At 41.8% G+C, this 21,563-nt stretch overlaps 1 protein-coding gene across 5 annotated transcripts in view; it reads left to right on the forward strand.

Annotated features, from left to right (window-relative positions):
- The window catches only part of DOCK4 (dedicator of cytokinesis 4), a 446,778-nt gene that overhangs the window by 194,900 nt on the left and 230,315 nt on the right, over positions 1 to 21,563 (forward strand). For all 5 annotated transcript variants that reach the window (XM_075600022.1, XM_075600024.1, XM_075600026.1 and 2 more), the window contains one exon: positions 365 to 516. In XM_075600022.1, coding sequence (XP_075456137.1) covers positions 365 to 516 — 152 coding nt within the window. The remainder of the gene's footprint in view (positions 1 to 364; positions 517 to 21,563) is intronic.

The following is a 21,563-nucleotide window of genomic DNA, read 5'->3' on the forward strand; positions in this document are numbered from 1 at the left end:
TTCTATCGATATTACAGTGATAATCAGTGTTAACCCTCCCGGGCCTGACTCTGCCTTAGAAAGAGAACCGCCACTGTTGTGTTACACTAACTGCCACTTAAAGCTGAGCAGTTTCTGAAAGGACTTGTTTCCCTTTTGTGATCCTGTTCTTAAGTAGGTACTTTAAAATGAGAGTATGAATACACATCCACTGTGTTTACCAATGGTGAATGCGACTATTGTAAAACAGACAAAAGTGGCACAATTAATTCCAATAAACACAGCTGTTTTTGTCTTGCTCAGAATTTTTTTTATATAAATGCATCATTAGGTGACATAGAAATGTTAATCTTATTTTTAATTTAACCTTTTGTACATCCTATAGATGGAACATAGACATCGAAAGAAGGACACTCCACTGCCAGCAAGCAGTCATCATCTCTTTGTACAGATGAAGAGCTTAATGTGCTCTAACCTGGGAGAGGAGCTGGAAGTGATTTTCTCACTTTATGACAGTAGAGAGAGCCGGCCAATCAGGTAAATGGGCTTTTGTAAGTGTGTTGGTGCAACAAAGAAAAGAAAACGTATGAAATCCAGTTTCCTCCTGTAGGTTTTTCATTTTCTTGTTCCACTGCCCTTTCATTTGCAGTTCCAGGCAGTAACAAAGGATGGAGAGGGAGTACATGGTATGATACCTTTTATTGGAGCAACAAGTTGTTGATATGTTAAAAGCTATTGAACCTCTCATGGTCCTTCATCGGGTATGGCAGAAATACAGTTCCAGGCAGTGAAATACAGATACTGTTATTTCTTTCGCTAAGGACAATTGCCATTACTCACTTGAAATAAGGATGAGCTAAGGGATCAATCCCACTAAACATCATAAAATGAAGTTGCAGTAAACTGAAAGCACATTGCAAAGTAACATGGGTATGAAACATAACCTAACACAGCGCTGCACAAACTTTTTCAGCTGCGGCCCCCTTCCTGGGAGCCGCAGCGTTCGCTCCCTTCTCCCCCAAAGGCACGGCTTCAAATGACGTTGCGGGTCACGTCATGTGACCCCACCGCGTGATTTGACGCGCCTTGCCATGGCGATGCGTGACGTCACATGACCCCGCTGCGTCATTTCACACCGCATTGCCATGGCGAAGCGTCGCCGAAGACCCAGCTGCAAGTAGGTAAGTTAGGTTACAGGGGCCTCACACCTCCCTCGGCATTAAATTAAATGCCTGGGGGATGAGCGCGGGGCCTCTGTAAAAGCCCGCACCCTCTCTGCAAATTCTCCCACCCCCCCTGAGGGGCGTGCCCCCCAGTGTGCGCACCACTGACCTAACATATAGATAATATATGTCTATATATATAAAGACAATTTCAATGTGCAGTATTCTGGAATTTGTTGTGTATCCTCCACCCCAGGATAATTTCCTTTCTTCACATTAATTATTATTATTACTATTATTACTATTATTACTATTATTATTATTTTTTAGGACTACCTACTTTTTAGAATTACAATAGTCATGGCTGTTGGACATGAATACAGTGATTTTTGAGGGATGCCAGTTGATATGTTGTGTGCCTCTGAAATCCAGGCTAAAAAACGCAAAACACGAAAGTTGTTTCCGAATAAATTCCCGCCACAACTTTTTAGTTCTTAAGGGATGCAATCCTACAAGGTCAGCCAGCAAACAACCCTTTGAACTGAATAGTTTAAGTGGCATCCTGAAACAAATGTAACTATGTCAATAGCATAGATTTTACTGCTTTCATTTTGGAGGTGGGGGGGGGGGCGGGGTGTTACATACGAATTGAATTTCTATGGAACCACTGAATAAGGAAGTGTTCGCCAATCAAGTCTTCTCTTTCCCCTTATCCCATCTTGCCCTTATCAGAGAGACAATACAGATAAAGGGAGAGGTAGAGAGGGGAGCACATTCTGAACACAGTGACATTATTTTAACTTGTTGATCATATTACTGCCATTGGATTATTTTGATGTATCTTGCAGTTTTTCATACCCCATTTACAAAGTACCACCTGACAAAATATACCATGTTATACCATGTTGAGCTGTTTTGTATTCCCTTTTACTAGATGGACCAAAATACCCATTCTAAGTCAAATCCATGTGCACGGCATAGGTGCCAAACATTCCTTTTTTTTCTTTCATACAGCTGATTTCATACGTACCTTAGCAGTAATTAAGCATTTTTCTCCCTTTATGTCCTCGTTATGCATCCCACATCCAGTATGAATGTAGTAAAATGATACAATAGAAAAAGATTATTTGGCCTTCGATAGCGCATTATTGTTATCATTCTTCCATTTGTCCTCTGAGGAGTCTTCTCCTCTGTGTAAAAAAGAAGTCACTGACAAATGGTTACCCTATGGAACACTTCTTTGCCAAACATATTTATATGGTTAACTCTATGGTCACCTGAAGTATTTTTTCCCAGACTGTTATACATTTACATACAAGTACATAAGAAAAATGCATGGTTAATGGGCCAAAATAGTAGACTTATTATTATTCAGACTGTTCTCGAAATGTCTACAGTCTACAAAAAACCTTCCTACAAATGGGATCAAAAATCACTCAAAATAAATATAATTGTAGCCCTCTTTCCCCCTAAGTAAAGGGACTACCAGTGCTGTATTACCTGAGTGGCGTACAGGAGGCCTGATCCTCCGCTGCTGGGAGTCTGGGGTGATCACGTTCGTGGTCACAACGCCCTTCCACCCGGGAGACATCCTAACACAGTAGGATACCCTCTCCCAGGAACCCAATGCAGACAGTAATTACACACAACCAGGTATATACAACAGTATTTACTGACACATAGCAAGACACAACAATATATATATGGCCATACAATATGCTACCACCCAAAGTAACACCTCCCTGGCGGAACCTCCAAAGTACTGGAGTGCCTGGGCACTTAACCCATTAGTGTCCACAGACTAGTCCCTCCCCAAAGAGCGTGTGTGGGATAGTGCTACCCACAATGTGTTGGGCCGTTGGTGCACATGTAGGTAATACCTCCTTTGTCTCAGTCCAGACCAGGTCAATTGAGCAGCTGAGTCCATGGATCTGCGACGTGGTCCCACAGTGCGATCGGACAAATCCTCTCCCGCTCTGATCCGCAGGCGGTTTCCTCTGGAGGGGTTTCCCGCTGGATTCTGCCCCAATAAAATAGTCTCTGGTGATGTATGCCTGGATCTGGTCCCAGACCGCAGGCTATCCTTCAGAGTGTGGCGTAATAACTGTCTCCTTGACACTGTACAATACTGGGGAATCGTCCCTGCCTATGGGCTTTCCCTGCAGCAACCACAAGCTGAGTGTGAGTGGGGCTTGTCTGTTAACTAAAGGGGATAATCTGGCCTAATCTGGGTGCCACTGACACGCAGACCTACCCCTTCTCTGTCCTGGCTCCAACTGCCTAACTCTCTTAACTGTTCTAAATGCAGCAGCACTATTGGCTGACTGTGCCGCGTGATCGTGCTGCCCCATGGGATCCTGGGAGATGTAGTTCCTCTGCGGACCCATCCTAAAATGTCTGCCGCTCTTGTGAAGCCTCTGCGCATGCGCAAGCTTCCTGTATTGGCCACCGCTTTCCGGTGCTCTGCGCATGTGCAAGGTGTGCCAATATGCCCGCCACACCTCGGGTGCTACTGCGCATGCATGGGGAGTACAAACATGGCCGCTGCCTGCACGGCACATGCGCAATTCTGATATTAGCCGCCGCAACTTCTGCGGATGCGCACCATCTCGCGCATGCGTGGATATAACAAGATGGCGGCTCCCTGTGAAGGAAGCTGCCAGGAGCCTCCCTTTCAACAGCCGCAGCACCCCCGCACACACCCCCTTGGATGCATCTGCGCGCCCTCCCCAGCCTCCGCTGCCTATCGGAAGGTAAGGGGACAACCAGGGGACCAGGGGGACCCAGGCTATATAATAATAAAAAATAATGATATATTGACACAATCTCTACTAGTGTCAACATTACTGTGCAAATGCTAAGTGGTTCATAATAATATACATAGATTCAAAATGTGATATGTATATATATTTTTTTCTTCTGTGTGCTCAAATCTAGGAAACTGTAAAAGTCATGTAAAGGGGAATAGACAGCTTTTAAGGTGGGAGATTGGGATAATGGACTAGGACACTATTCTCCCACTTACACACACTCACCCACTTACACAAATATACACACACACACACACACACACTAACACACACACACACACACACACACACACACACACACACACACACACACACACACACACACACTTACACACACACACACACACACTTACACCATGTCCAGACCGTTCAGGAGTGAAGCACTTGGAATATGTTCCCCCTCCTCCCCCTCTCCCCCCCTAAGAGAGCGCTTGCTGACCGGAGCAGGCAGAGAGAAGAATAGCAGTGAGCTGCAGGCTGCTGCTGCTGCTTAGCTCAGGAGCCGCCGGGTCACTGCTGCTTGGGGTGCCGCCGTGCCTGGGACATCTGGGAGAGTTGTCCCAGTTCTCCCCCTCTGGCGGGCTGCGGAACCCCTGAGGGGGTGCTTGCGGAACCCCGGTTGAAAACCACTGGACTAGCACCTCAGAAATATAACTAGGTGACTATTTGTGTAAAGTTTAACATTATGTGTGTGTGTATTCATGAAATGGGACACAAAGCACACGTGCCTAGTTGCCTTATGTCTGTTCTTTACAGTGTTCTGCTCTAAAGACCCAGTGATTTTTGTGTTACTCAATTCATATTCAAACAGTATGTTATATGTTCTCACATAAAGCAACACTGTCTTACTAAACCTGCACAAATTCAAAATGGGAAATGGCAACCTTTTATAAAGTCTGTGTTAGTTACTTGACACCAAGTTGAAGCATACAATTAAACTGTATGAACACCAAAGTAACAACTTTTTTTTAATTAAAGCACTTACAAATATTAACCGTCAACTGTGTACTACCCACTGACGTGAGACAACAAAAACTAAATTAGCACTGGCTGCTGTTTTAATTTGGGTCTTTGTTCTCTTGTCCTTTGCTTATTGATGCTGTCACTATGTGCGGAGGAAGCTTTGTGCCTTTTAAATCTTTATGGGAGAAAGTGAACTCCACTGTGAGATTTGAATCACTCTTTCTGATCAGTGCCTTGGTCTGAATACGAGGATCCCTTTTTGCTTTCAGTTTTATCACCAACACTACATGTTCTTGGGTCTTGTAAAACCGTCAGTACACTACCTATTGTATAAAGTGTTTTGTGTGTGTGTGTTTTTTTTTAATCGCTAAATGGTGGGGGTGTCTGAATTTTGATGTTTCTTCAGACAATACAAAGACATAGATTGACAAAATTGTGATATTGATATCGCTGTGCATTTATTTTTACTGCTATATTTACAAAGAGTGTAACGCTTAAATAATGCAGTGTTAAATCTCATTTTGTCGCAGTGATAAGTGTGGGCTAAATGTAATTCCAGGATAGCTAATTAGCATGAAAATGATCATGAATAGCCTAATTACATATGTAAGAGCATTACATTTAACGACAGTATTGCAAAGAAATATGCAAATGTATTCTAATGAAGAATTAACAGCCAATTACCGATTTACATGCCACTCACTACAGTAACTGATACCTGCCGATATCTAGTTACTGTTAAAATACTTTTCACTGAGAGGAGAAAAGTTCCCTTTGTGCTGTACTGAGAGACACCCTAACCGTGTAAAATTAATTTTTATTGTTAAGTTAAAAAAATATATGTTTGGGATTTATAAACAACGACGCAAACAGATAAATAAAATCAATTAAAAATGGAGATAGGCATATGGTGTTGCTTGATAAGTTGATTGCCTCAAGTGTTGTATGTTTATTATATACTTAATTACACTGATGAACAACCAATAATTATAACAGGGAACAACCTAATAAGGAGTCATGTGTATATATATTGTTACCTGTACAGGTAGCTCCTATATATAATACCACTGCTATTGACACCGGTGAAATGGAGCTAAACAGAGAACCAATTTGTGAGGCTAATACCAATAGGTTAAATCTTCCCCCAGAGGTGGAGGGGAGGTTCTATTGATCGAACCCTCCACCACTAAACAGGCATATTTAGTTTCAGCTTGATTATCAGTCCATATGACACTATAGCCCTGGTAGGTTTGGGGCTATTATTCTGTCCTCCTTCTGTGCGATAATCCCTGGTAAGGGAAGGTTTGCCAGGAGTTGAGATGGGTTCTCCCCACTCACTGCCGATCATTGAGGCAGAGAAAGCAGTGCAGTCAGGCCTGTGTCCAATAAGGGATAGGGGTGGGCTCTTGTTGTATCTGTCTTAATGATCTGCATTTCCTGTATTGAGTCAGTTGCTCCTACCCTGAGAGGAGCTGAGTCTTACCAAACCGAGCTGTCAGTGACCTGGCAGGCTTGAGGCCCTCCGCCTGGGAGAGGCTGGTAGACTTTTCCCACTACTCTGATAGGGGGTAGTGGAAGAGCTAGGCCTGCTTCCAGGGCCCTGACTGGGAGTGAAAGGCCAGGGTCATCCTGAGGGAGAACTCCTGAGAAGTACTGCTGTGACTGTGTATGCTGTACAGTGTGCTGCAGAGGAAATAAAGTGTTCCTGATTATAAAGAAGCGGTTGTGAGACTGGAATCTCTCATCCCTGAGTGGGACGTTCTATTCTAGGGATTCCACCCCATATCCTGGGGCCTGCAATAGATGGAGGCACTGTCACCGTGAGTACGTACTGGGTATGTCCCCAGAAGCCTGTCCTGACCTTCCCCATAATACCATCAAGCGGGAGACTCAGGAGTCCTGTAAGCCAGCAGGTGCTCCACACTATTATGCCTTGTAACCCGAGTAGCATTTCCCCTAGGAGACCCTATTTGTGATTGGGTGGGGGAATACCCGTTACAACACTATGACACTCGCACTTTAGATCTAGTGGATCATGCCTTGCACAGACCGCCCTAATAGGGTATTTTCAGTGACAGTGCCCGATAGTACGATGCATTAGTTAACCACTGGAACCGGAGCACTATTATTGAAAAAGTGTTCTCCATATTGGGAGGAACCGATGTTCAGTATGGCAATCATATTGTGGATGTGTATTCAAATAAACTGTCATGTACTGTCTTCACAAGAGAATGTATATCATGCATAAAAATGTGATATCAATAATTATGTGAAGTGTTATCTTGTTATGTTTAGGGTTCATTCGATGATGGTACCTGAAAATTTAGGACCCACGGGGGGTCATTGGGAATCCACCAGAGGGAGAGTGTAGCCAGGTCTATTCTGTCCTTGGGCTGGCAGTAAACCCTGGTACAATCATGTTGCCAGTAGTTGATATGGGGTTTTTCCCCTCCGAGGAACTGCATTTGAGTGACAGAGGGAGGTGATGACATCAGGCCTGGGCATGACCAATCATGAGACAGACCTGGTGCCCTCCTCTTGGCAGTACTTAAAGGCAGGCCCACCCTAAAATGGTTGGTTTTCATTCTCCACTGAAGAAGGCAGATCGCACAATGGAAAGGCCGAAATTGGGCATACAATGGTTATATACCTAAGAGGACAAACCTTACATATATAGGAGATGAAAAATAGCAAATCCTGAAGTCTGAGTGCTCTTGCTGCCCACGAACGCAGTCTGAGAAGCACTCAGACGGAATACAAGCCCACACCTCTCCGATGAGCCGACGTCACGTGATGGTGACGTCAGACGTACCCTACGTACGTTTCACCGTAACTGTCTTCATCGGGGGTCCCTGATGAAGCCAGTTATGGTGAAACGTACGTAAGGTACGTCTGACGTCACATCACGTAACGTCGGCTCATTGTCTGAGTGCTTCGCAGACTGCTTTCGTGGGCAGCAAGAGTACTTATGTATATAGCCATTGTGAGGTAGTTAGTGCTATATATATATATATATATAGAGAGAGAAGAAATGACCTAGGAGCAAATAAGCCAGGAAAGAAACAAAGAGAAAAATATCATAGGGCAGTATGTCTGTTACTTTCAGAGTTAAGGTGGTAAGATATACACTTACACTTAATCAGCCAAATATAAGCCTTTAATCCACCACTGGGATTCAGGAACACTGCTGCTGGGATTTCTTTGCTGTTTGCATGGATCTCAGACTCTCCACGTCTGCTGCTTGCTTCAGGGGTCACCTTTTCATCTGCAGCTGCGTGTCTCCTTAACATGGGATATAGCTCACCAGGGGGGGGGGGGAGGGGAAGAGGGACAATGGAACAAAAATAGTATAAAACCTTTTATTGTAAAAACTATCTAAAAAATAACAAACAGTATCTCACTCACATGGTGTGAAATAATTTCAAGCAGTTGAGAGTTTGAATTGAGTCTCTCACACTCGTAGAGTAAGCTGTCCGGTCCACTGCACTGCTGCTAGCCTGGTTTACTTCCGCGTCACGTGCTCCGGCTCCAATTCTCGCGAGACTTCGACCTCCAATGACGTCACAGCGCTATCTCCACTCCGTTCTGCAGCGCGTCTCACTCTGCTCGGTTTGCAATGACTGCAATGACTGCAGGGTCTGCCCTACGCGTTTCTCCTCTAGGGCTTCCTCAGGGGCATAATACCATTGTGTCGCACCACCCCTGGTATATATACCCACCTCCTGTGACTGATTGGATGCTTGCAAACAATTATATTAAACACTTTACCTCCGTGACGGGTACTAATTAAAAAACGAATGGTGAACACAAGATGAACCAAATGTCCCTATTACCCAGACTGGTGATACCTATGTGTACTTTAGGAAGAGAAAATTACATAATGTATACATTTGACAATACTGGTTTGTGCCTTAGCCTATAGAGTCAATTGGCTGTAATGCCATAATCTCTTGTTGCCCTAATCTAATCAGGGATCATATTGAGTACATAAACTAATCAGGGATCATATTGAGGAACATAAGTTAACCTCATATATCTAATTGTGCCAATTGATATTAGAATAGAAATTTAGACACTATATATGTTGTATGACAACTAGAATCGCTAGGTTGGGTAACAGAAAGCACAACAAAATTTCATACACACACAAGAACAATTAGAAGGTGAATTAAATGGAGCTTAATGCTCCTACCATTAAGACAAGTTGTATACATTGTTAAAGCTAGGATATGCATATATACAATTTTTAAAAACTGCCAGAGCTCACTAAATTGGCATAGGTTCTTTTTAGCAAATAATTTAGAGCCAACTCTTTAAGTGCCAGCAATAGAGAGATTTGTACTTAGGACTGGAAGTCAGTAATATGTTATATTTGGATAGTGTATTGGCAAATCATCATAATGACACATCAAGCTTATTGATAATGAAGGGACCAGAAAATTTAGTCAGATCTGACAACAAGAGTATTACTAAATATTGGATCTAGACTATATATACAGATGAGAGACATTGAGTCAGGAGTTAATAGATTACGATATACACAAATCTATATATAGCTAAGTGAAACAGAGACTTGAATACAGATGAATAATTTGGTAGCTGGTATCTTTGATAAACAACAAACCCAAAATAAACGCTATAAGTGGACATACCACATATCATATTTCCGATACAACATATTAAAATTTCCTGTGGCTTAGGTAGAACATATTCAGATCATGAAAAAACTTATTTAATTCGGTATTAAACATTGCGAACATAATAAAGATTATTTATATAATTGGCATAGTAATCGTTACTTGGTAAACCCTTATAGATCTATACTGTTGGTGTTCCTGATTGTTACATGTGACACAGTATTTACACTATATAATCCACTATATCATGTGGAGCATTATATTAGTACTAATGGCATGAGTTAGATGGTATCAAGGGTGATACAACCCACAGTCATATTGGGGTACGAGATTGCTACACACTAATAATAAACATAAATGCTTCCAAGGGGGACAGGATGGATGAGCACCTATTTAATGATCTTCCCATAAGCTAAGTGAATTGAAGTCAAGAAAGAAGGGCGGTACTTTCAGTAAACAAGAACACCAAAGGCCATTGAACAGTAATTACATTCTTCCTACTTTATAGCACTCAGACTAAACAGATAATTTGGCTTATCTTACTTCTCTTAAGCAGAGGTTGACAGTCTAAGATTTGTACAACAGTTCAAAGGATTTTTGGGAGGCATCTTACAGGCCTACATAGGGGAAGATGGAATATGGACAAGAACACTTAATTGAATACAGTACCGAGAATATAGAGGTATGTCGAGTAGGGTATTAATATTACTCTCTCAGGAAGGACCCCAGGTCAATATCAATATTCATACCCAATGGTGCTAACGTTTTTAGGGTATAAATCCAGAAAGTTTCCTGTCTGGATATTTTTATGACCTGGTTCCCACCCCTCCAATTGGGATGAATTTTGTCTATTCCAACAAATTGTAGACCATTTGGGTTTTGGCCATGGTATTCCTTAAAGTGTTTTGATACACTGTGTTGGACAAAACCTCTTTCTATATTTTTCACGTGTTCAGCAATTCTTAGTTTCAATTTACGTGTTGTCCTCCCTATGTATTGTTTATTACATGGGCACTGTAGCATGTATATTACATGACTTGAGTTGCAGTCAATAAAATCCTTTATTTCAAACTCTTCATTTGTTGTTGCAGATGTTATTTGTTTATAAGACTTTGGTGTATTTTGGCATAATTTACAGCCTCTGCATGTCAGACACTTATAGAAGCCATTTGTTATATTTACAGGTTTGATGCATTCTTTTTTCAAACAGCTGGGAGCTAATCTCTGTTTAAGGTTAGGGGCCTTGGTGAAAATGATTTCGTGTTTAGTTGGTAAAATCCCTTGTAAAATAGGGTCTTTTTGGAGAATATTCCAATGCTTTTGGAATATCTTCCTAATATGTTTGGAGGAGCTCGTAAATTGTGTAACGAATGGCACAGATATTTTGCCTTCCTCACCTCTATTTTCCTTGATTTCTTTTGATTTGTAAGTTAACAAGTCTTTACGCTCCATCTGTTTGACTCTGCTAAAGGCCTCATCTACAACTTCTTTCTTGTATTTTCTATCAATAAACTTTTCCATTAGATCATTTGCTTGTTCCTGGAAAACGTTGTCCTGAGTACAGTTTCGTTTTACTCTTTGTAGTTGGCCCAGGGGGGTCCCCGATGAAGCCAGTTATGGTGAAACGTACGTAAGGTACGTCTGACGTCACATCACGTGACGTCGGCTCATTGTCTGAGTGCTTCGCAGACTGCTTTCGTGGGCAGCAAGAGCACTTATGTATATAGCCATTGTGAGGTAGTTAGTGCTATATATATATATATATATATATATATATATATATATATATATATATATATATACACACGCAGTGGTTGACAAATCACCAAAAAATCTACTCGCCACACAAAAAAATCTACTCGCCACCTAGTACCAAACGTGTGCTGCTTGGGCCAATATTTACTCGCCAGGGGGTTAAATCCACTCGCCCGGGGCGAGCAAATGTATAGGTTTGTCGAACACTGTATATACGTGTATATACATATAGAAGGGTAATTTCTCCAGCCTACTGCACTGCAGCTATTACATTGGCAGCATAGTATGGGGGGTCCTTCACAGTGATCCCTCTACCTGATAGATATACATAACCATTCCTTGCTAGACTGGATTCTCGCCTCAAACCCCAGAAGAATCCAATCCTCTGGCATCCTTCCTGATATTTTCAGTGACCATGCAATAGTTTACTGTGTAAGGAAAATTAAACCGCCCCATTCAAGCCCTAAAGTTCTCCTCACTAGAACATTTAAAAACTTTAACCCAGAACAGTTTCTGGATGACCTTACCAACTGCCCATGGCACAGAATCGATTTAATTCCCGACCCTGATTCTGCGCTCGACTATTTCCAATCTGAGTTCTTAAAACTCTGCGATACCCATGCTCCACTACGCAAAATAAGGGTACAGAGGGCCCACCTTCCATGGGTTACACCTGACCTTATAGAACTCTACCAGTTCAGGGATGCCTTGTGGAAAAGCTACAAAGTAACTAGCACTATCAAGGATCTCAATCACTACAGATGCATGCGGAACATGTGCACAAGGCAAACAAGGCATGCAAAAGCACAATATTACTCTGACAATCTCCACCAAAATACATCAAACCCAGCTAACTTCTGGAAGGTTATCAACAATATATTCCAGCCTCCTAACCATCAACAACCAAGTAATATCACTAAGGGGGATATTACTCTGACAAACCCCACTGACATTGCAAATGCATTCAATGATTACTTTGTGGGGTGTGCCACTAACTTATTAGCGAAACGCAGCCCAAACCACAAACCTGAATCTCATCCTGGGAGTACCCCTATAGTCCCACCCCCTCCCAACACTGCCCACAATTTTCAATTTGGCCCAGTATCTGAAGAGGAGATTATACAAGCGATCCTCAAACTAAAACTAAGCAGCCAATGTGGACACGACTTACTACAATCTAGGTTCCTACGACTTGGTGCCCCAGCCATTGCCAAACCAATTGCGTCCATAGTCAACTCTATCCTGTCTGCAGGCCATATCCCTAAGACCTGGAAAACTGCCAGAGTTGTCCCAATCTTCAAAAGTGGGGACAAAAACACTGTCTCAAACTACAGGCCAATCTCACTTCTCCCAATTCTATCCAAAGTCATGGAAAAATGTGTCCACTCCCAATTAAGCGATTTCTACACCAAGATAAATTTCCCTAGCCAATTCCAATCTGGCTTTCGTCCCAAACACTCCACCGTAACTACCCTGCTAAAAGTTTGCAATGAAATCCAGTGTGGAATGGAACGGGGACAACTCACTGGTGCAGTATTCCTAGATTTTGCAAAGGCTTTTGACACAGTTGATCATGCTATCCTGCTTAACAAACTCCAGAGCTCTGGAATAGGGAAGCATGCTTTAAACTGGTTTCAGTCCTACCTATCAGGAAGATCCCAACATGTGTCCATATCAGGCTCTAACTCCAACCCCCTGGATATCACCTGTGGTGTCCCGCAAGGCTCTGTTCTGGGGCCCCTATTCTTCTCAGTGTTCATTAATGATCTTCCCACAGCTTGTAAGGAAGCCTCAATACACATGTATGCAGATGACACAATCCTATATGCACACAGCCATAGCCTCTCTGACCTTCAACACATACTCCAGTCTGACTTTTTGAGACTCGAAAACTGGATTTCCCAAAACAAACTGTTTTTAAACACTGACAAGACTGTAACAATGGTATTTGGGACCAAGACTAAATTTGTAAAGCTTCTAGTGACTGAGCTCCTGATTAGAACAAACGCTAACACCACCCTAACACCTGTCACTAGTTTTAAATACCTGGGCTTATGGTTTGACTCCCACTTAACATTCGGGATGCACATTGATACCCTGACAACCAAGACCTATGCCAAACTAGGGGTACTTTACAGGAACAAATCCTCCCTAAGTCTCCTGATCAGAAAGCGTATCGCACAGCAGATGCTAATGCCAATTATTGACTATGGAGACATAGTATATGGCTCGGCACCTCAAACCCACCTTAGCAAACTTGACACCCTCTACAATTCAATTTGTCGTTTTGTTCTCCAATGCAACTACAACACACATCACTGCGAAATGCTCAAAGAACTAGATTGGTCAACACTAGAGTCTAGGCGCAAAGTTCACCTTTCCTGTCTTGCCTTTAAATTCTTCATGGGCAAGCTACCCAGCTACCTGAACAAGCTCCACACCCCTACCACTTGCAGCACTTATCACCTGAGATCAGACTCCAAAAGACTGTTCATGGTCCCAAGGCTCAACAAAGTATCCGGACGTTCCTCCTTCTCCTGCCGTGCACCCCAAAACTGGAACAACCTACCAGAGACTCTCACATCCACCACCAGTTTAAGTTCTTTCAAATCTAAGGCTGTCTCACATTTTAACCTGGTCTGTAACTGTTTCATACGCTCATAATATATATTTTCTTTAACTGTGCACGCAATGTCTTGTATATAATGTATACCCTGTTCATTTATGTAACTGTACTTGTAACCATGTATTATTTGTTTTACTTTGTGCCCAGGACATACTTGAAAACGAGAGGTAACTCTCAATGTATTACTTCCTGGTAAAATATTTTATAAATAAATTATACCCCATACACATGTATATATTGACCTAGACTGGTGATCAGCCATTACTTTGTACTCTTCACTTTGTGTAGCTGGGTCAGGCTTTATAATCCAACTAGCACCTCCCTGCCTGTCACAGTGTCATTTCTCACTTAGGCAGTGTCTTGTGTGTTACTGTACATCCCATTCAATCATCAATTTATGTTTTATTGGTTACAAGGGATCTTACACTAGAAATTACCTGGGCTATACCTTATTTATTCAGGATACATATAGGCATTACTCACACAATTAAAGTGTTATACCAAGTCTAGTAACAGATATATATAATACTGCAATACTAGCACTTTAGCCCCACCTCTTCGGTTCTTTTTAATTGATTTTATTTCGCTTTTTGTCCTGTATTTATGGTTTTCCAAACAGTTTTATTTTAAAGTACTTAATAAAGATTATGTTTTAATAAGGGTGTTTTCTCTAAGTGCCACAATATAGGGATTCTTTCTTTCCTTAATCTGCCAATACCTCATTCCCTGTGAGCACCACCCTCTCCTTGCTGTTTGGCCTTTTCTTTCCCTTCCCTATTTGTTTGAGCAGGGCAGTATCTGCATTATCTACTAACGCAGTCCCTTTTTGTATACACCACTATTTCTTTATGCACAACCTTTACACATTCATACAGGCATATTATAATCTACGTTCTCATTGCAACTATAGGGATTGTTGTTTCTATTTATTATTACATATTCTTTTGAAGCAAGCCCTTTATTCATAAGGCCACTCAAGCTGAATGAAATGCATTGAAACTGAACTGATCAGGTCGAAATGATTTACAAAATGCCCATTTTCTTAGTGATGTCATAATCTGAAATATCATCTAACAACTTGATTGTTTTTTAAGCATTATTTTGGCCTGTTCTCTAATCCACAGAATATTGTTCTTTGGTGAATAGTATTTTGTATTATTAATACTGACATTTTTGTGATGCGAGGAGAGGGAAAAATGACAGAGCTGTACAGAAATTGATACATTACACAACAATATTGGTAATATATCATTATATATATATATGCTGTCTTGGGCAGCAGTGAACACAGCATTGAGCAAAGAATTTTGCAGGTACAATAAGTCCCTGACTAAAGAGATTTTTGTTGTCTGAGATACAATGAGATGAAGTGGAATTTCTTTCAATGAGAGCTGGTTCAACTCCCGAAAGGCAGTGCCTTGGCGCTAATCCTCCAGCCCATACAGTATGTGATCAATAAGAACATCTTAATTTACCGCCAACTCCTCCTATTGATACCCCATAAGAGCCCAAATCAATAGATTACTGATTTTTGTGAAGGTAGCCCATTTTAATGGTGATTTTTCATTTGGCAGAAAATACATAATTTTTTAAGAGCCAATTTGGGTGTCTATTCAACCTTTATTGAGAATTGGGAGAAGATGGCTTCTGCATTTTTTTTACTTTTTTGTGTGACTAAACGGCTAAAGCTGCCTTCTAGGAGTATACAGGCATACCCCGCATTAACGTACTCAATGGGACCGGAGCATGTATGTAAAGCAAAAATGTACTTAAAGTGAAGTACTACCTTTTTTCCACTTATCGATGCATGTACTGTACTGCAATCGTTATATACGTGCATAACTGATGTAAATAACGCATCTGTAACAGGCTCTATAGTCTCCCCGCTTGCGCACAGCTTCGGTACAGGTAGGGAGCCGGTATTGCTGTTCAGGACGTGCTGACAGGTGCATGCGCGAGCTGCCGTTTGCCTATTGGCGATATGTCCTTACTCGCGAGTGTACTTAAAATGAGTGTACTTAAACCGGGGTATGCCTGTATTGAATAGGGCTCTGAATCCCTTCATGTCATACGCAAAGTAAAAGAGGCACCGTTTGGTCCATTTATTTTTTCCTATGATGATTTTAGCTAATTTTATACAATGTTGATGTGTCCGTCCAGTGACTGTAGGTATGATTTTTGTAACTAAATTGATATTTTCAGTGCATGGCCAAGGCATTTAGAAATGGGTACTAGATTTTAATGGTGATCATCCTGACAAAGCTTTCTTTTTTTGAGCTGTGAGGTTGTGATCTGTGCATTTAAAGATTAAATGTAACTTTAGCATTGCAACAAACGCATCTCATATCCCTAAATTAAAGAGATGCATTTGTCTATATATTTCTTTGCTTTGGAATTAATTAAAATGTGATAACAGAAAACTGTAATGATAATTTACCGTGCAGTTGTGGATAATTTGAAATGTTTCAAGTAATATCTGGAGTTGCACCATCATCATACTTGACTGTAGCCAATTTGTGTTTTCATATTTATAAAACTCGGAGGTTGAAATTGCTAAACTGTAGTTGAAGCTTAATAAAGCTATCCTACTTACCTAATGGAATTCCAATAACATGAAATAACTCTGCAATATCTAACTGTAATTTCTATTGCCTATTTCAGAATTATATAAAAGTTAAAATAACACTTAAAAAAATTATTCCATTGAATATTTCATACATTTCTACTGAAGATTTCACAATGACCAATGTGAAAGCAGGGATTCCAAAGAAAAACGTGTTTTTACTGGTTAAAGAGACTTTCACCCGTTCTTGTTCTTTTTAAGAAAAATGTGTGTTGATCAATTAATTAAAAAAATTATAATTGAATCCACACTTCTCTGATGAAAATAGAGCACGATAATATTGTCCTTTACGTTCCAACCTAGAAGTGGATGTGTACCTGTATCAAAGGTATGTTTGCAAAGCCATGTGTAATACTGTTTTGAAGATTAACTATATAAACATGAAGTAGAAGCACTGTGCTGAGTATAAAAACAAGTGGAGCTTCTGTTGCAGCCAAAAGCCTCATCACTGTACACAAATCAATGCTTAGAACTCATATTGACATCTGAGGGGATTGGGCACCTTCTCCTGATAGATTACATGCAGATCATGTCATCATGAACAGATTAACGATTCCCCTGACATTAGAGTGACCCGAGCTATCCACATTTGAAACTAAGGACAGTGGTGTGAGATCATGATGGGCTTCCTCTGATGACTCATAAGGTTTTGTCTTGTGTTCTGATTGCTTGACTGAGGCAGTAAAGGCAATCTTTGGGGAAAAATAAAGATTTACTAGTTGGGACTTAAAAAAAAAAAAAAAAAAAAAAAAAAAGGACTCTTATGAACTATAACTGTTTGCTGTTCTCAGAGGCTTAAAAGCGTAATGTTCTAGTAACAATAGCAGAAAATAAATGTTTTCTTAAAGGTGAGGAGCTGCCTCTCAAACGGGGATAGCTGAGACCAGAGGGATATATCTGTGAAGTATGACTTATGGTTTTCAATGGTGAGTCATCTTAATGATGGACATGTCCAAAATAGAAAGGAATAGATCTGTTAAGTGATGGTGAGTAAAAAAGTGACAAAAACCCTCCACCGTACAGTGTACAGCAAATACAAATACCACTTGTGAGCACATTCACGTCTCAAGACAGGTCTGCAACCCAGTCTTTAACCATTATCCCTTAGCATACAGTGCTTCCACTGCATCCAAGGACTCTGGGTAATGACATGACCTGTCTGAGACATGTGAATGTGCACACAAATGACACATCATAACACTCAATAATTTAAATGCAGAAAGCATTTAAAAAAATTACTTTTATCTAATGCCGTTTACGGTTTTCTAAGTGAGTTTTTAACTAGCAGACGTTTGAACAAAAAATTAGTTGCACATAGCACTGTCAATAGCATTTATATCTGCCACAATGTTTAGAGTTGTACAGTGCAATGAATGAAAGGTAGTAGTTTCCCACGAGACAGTCTGTAAATTCAACACAATACTGTTTCATCTATTGGAACCTCTCTTTGTTGCAGGAGGACATTCTTAGACTGCAGATTGATTTAGGTAGGATATCTGTATTGTCTCGCCCCATACAGGCACCACTTGAGAGACCCCCACTACCTCAAAGACTTACTAGGAGGAGGGAGGTCTGCATTACTTTAGACTTCAGGAAGGTGAGGGTTGTAGATTGCAGGCACATCCCACAGTACCTACAGTACCTGAAACTGCAGCTCAAAGGGATAGAAGGCCTAATCTGTGAATTGTTCAGGCAGCAAAACTGGTGGAGAGATAGGGGTTATTGTCCACCTTGAGACTAATGGTCTAGCTAGACAAAATTAGGGTATTGCAGGAGTAATTTAGAGAATTAGGATATAACTTGTCTAAGAGCTGTCCCTAAATGGCTTTTTCAGAGTTGATGCCAGTTTATAGGGGTGTGGAAGGCAGCACTTTCGTGTGTGGTTGAGGAAATGGTGTGAAGTGGAGGGATTTTGATTTATTGGACATAGCTGGACTTATATGAGATATGGCTTTCATCAGTCTGGAGGGGAACTAGGAACTTTAGCAGTTCAGATGTTTCATTACCAAGTATTTAAACTAGCTGGATGTGGTCCCACATACAAAGCTGATAAACAAGTTGCAATACTTGGGATTGGATCCTGAGGTGGTGGAGTGTATAAGGCATTGGTTAAAGGATAGGAGAAAGCGAGTTGTGGTAAATGGAGTATATTCAGAGAAGGGGAAGGTGACTAGGTAAGTGTAGAGGGAGAAAGGGGGTGGCCCGGTATTAAAGGGGTTGCACCCCATTTGGCCATCCCCTGACCTCACCAGGGAGACATGGGGTTAACTGGACTGCGGTCCAGGAATGTGGTTTACCCCTTGTTATATCATGAAAATGTATATTCCCCTGTTCCCATGTTTTATAGTTATATCACTGTCTGCATCACACACACACTGGGATCTATCCGGGAGGGCAAGGGTTAATAGTTCTTTAGTGATTATAGCCCTTTGTGTAATTTTCCCGCCTTTTCAGGCACCATTTTGCAGAGTCCCATAGGCCGCCATTAGAGCTCCATGCATTTCAATGGCGGATCTAACTGTTTTGGACCTGTTTCCCTCGAAGACCAGCAGGTGGCGTCCGAGAGGAGGAGCGGCGATTTCCCATTGTAAGTCAATGGGCTCATTTACTTCAATGGAGATTCCTCGACGGCGCTTTCCAGGAACAAGTTTGTCTGCCGTCCAAACCGCAAAACTGCAAAGCGGATACTTTGTCTGAAAAAGAGCTTTGATCACTGATTAGTCAAGTTCAACGTCAAGTGGCGTGGGAATCTTTGGTTCTAGGGCACCCAGAAATAAAATTATTTTTGACCCTAGTTCCTAGACCTCCCCCCACTCGACCACCACCGGGTCCCCGAATCCAGGACCCCCGGAAAGGGTCGAGCTGCAGAGAGCGGGTCGCGCCATAGGTTCCAATGGCGGCGGCAGAAGCAGCTCAAGAAAACGACTAAGTCAGAAAAGCTACAAATCATGAACCCGTGTCTCCGGTTCCGGAGGGTCCCGAGGGCCAGGATTTGGGGTACCTGTAGGCACTGTTCCGGCATGGCTGCAGAACCATCCTTGACCCTCTCGAACCAACCCGACGGAGTATGGGCCCCCTTAAAGGTTCGGGAATTCTCCCATAGACTTCAATGGCGGCCAATTTCCATTGACCGGCTATGGCGGAGAAACCCCATAGGCTTCAACGGCGGCGATGCCCCGTTGAAAGTCTATGGCGGCGGATTCCCATAGCCACCAACGGCGGCGGTTTGCCATTGAAAGTCTATGGTGGCGGAGCCCGTTGTTTTCAATGGGGATTTAATGAAAAACCGTGATTTAATTTGCAGCGGAGATTTTTGTATTAAAATAGGAAACGGTTTAAGTTGTATTTGTGTAACTCCGGTTTCGAAGGTCGTAGCGGGCTGAAACTTGGACCATATGGTGTCCCAGTTCCGGCATTGAGATCTGGGTAGTTTGGACCCGCTGGATCCAACGGAACCGGACATTTTAATGTTTTTGTATTTTACCCTTAATACTGTATCCCAAGGCAGGGATAAAAACCTGAGGAAATTCCTTTGCACAAAGGGAAGCAAATGGTCAGAGAGGCGACCCAATGTCTAGGACTTAAGTACTGTTCAAAGGATTCAAAGGATTTTGTCACCTTCCCTGTTTTCCTGAAGGCGGAGACGCCTCACACTAGAGTGGTTTATGAGTGTCAGGTTTTACACCTGTGAACAAGGGGCATCTTGCCAGATATCCCTTTTGCTAGACTGGCTGGCATCCCTGATGTAAATGTGGGGCTACAGAAATGAGACCCTCAGGGTCCTAGTGCTCATGAGCTAACTAACTGGGAGGCATGGATTAAAATATGTTCCCACGTTAAAGATTGGCTACAGGTAATTGCTGTCCAATAGCCTGTACTCAATGTTAGGAATAGGGTTACAAAGATATATAAACTGTGGTCAACCCTATATCCATTGTCTTCTGATACCATCTTGATTCTTATACAGTGATGACAATATGGTGCTCAAGTACACGGACCTATATATTGATAAAGGGAGAGTACAAGCTAACTGGGGAATGTTCAATAATTAGTACAACAACCTATAATGGGGCTCTAGTCACCCTGAAGGTAGGGGTAGGTGCCTAAAAACACCCTCCTTTACCTCATTGGGCTGGCCTCAGGTAAAGTACTCACAGAATAAAGCCTCCAGTTGCTATCTCCATCGGCGTGCAGCTGTATCCTGGTGAGGGAAATCCAATGTAATGTGTGTGCAGCGCACAGCCAAGAAGGGGATGAGGAGCAGGTCTGGCAAAAAATCTTTATTTTGGTTCCATAAAAACGGGGGTTACAACCTTCGACGCGTTTCGTGCACCGCAGGCACTTTATCAAGAAGTGTAATATGTGGTGTACAGGGCATTTAAATAGCAGCTGATTCTGCTTTGGCGCCAAAAAACTCAATGACGTCATTACCCATATTGACCAATGGGTATGATCCCGCATCACACTCGTCAAAACAGTCAGAGTCTCGCCAAGCCCCTCTGCGAGACATAGCCTATCAGTGCCAAATGAGCTGACACGCATCACATGACAGTAAGAGACCAGTTCTCGCGAGATGCGGCTCACACAGTTCTCGGCCGTTCGCGCATGCACATGCGGGTCACCCCTGTTACCTTCCTTACATCCCTTGTCGGGCGACGAGTTGGTTACCATCAACAGGATGATTATGAATGAATACTAAAGGAATATTGATTATAATGTCTCTAGAAGGTTATCTTAAGCTCAGTGATGTATTTTGAATATGTTTCTTCTGTATATTCCTTAAATATGACTATAGTAATAATTGGGAACTCTTGTTCTAACAACTTTATTGGTAATCAAATTAATGTATATGGATATGTATATCCAACTATATATATATATTCTTAGAGTCATTAGGTTATTGATATTGATGGAAAATCTATGTAATCCGAATAATGTTCAAAATCAATTAGCAATTAATATCACTGAACTTAGATGTGAATAAAAACAGATAGGAGTGTCATACTT

The sequence above is a fragment of the Ascaphus truei genome, chromosome 5, assembly GCF_040206685.1.
Source record: "Ascaphus truei isolate aAscTru1 chromosome 5, aAscTru1.hap1, whole genome shotgun sequence".
Taxonomy (NCBI): domain Eukaryota; kingdom Metazoa; phylum Chordata; class Amphibia; order Anura; family Ascaphidae; genus Ascaphus; species Ascaphus truei.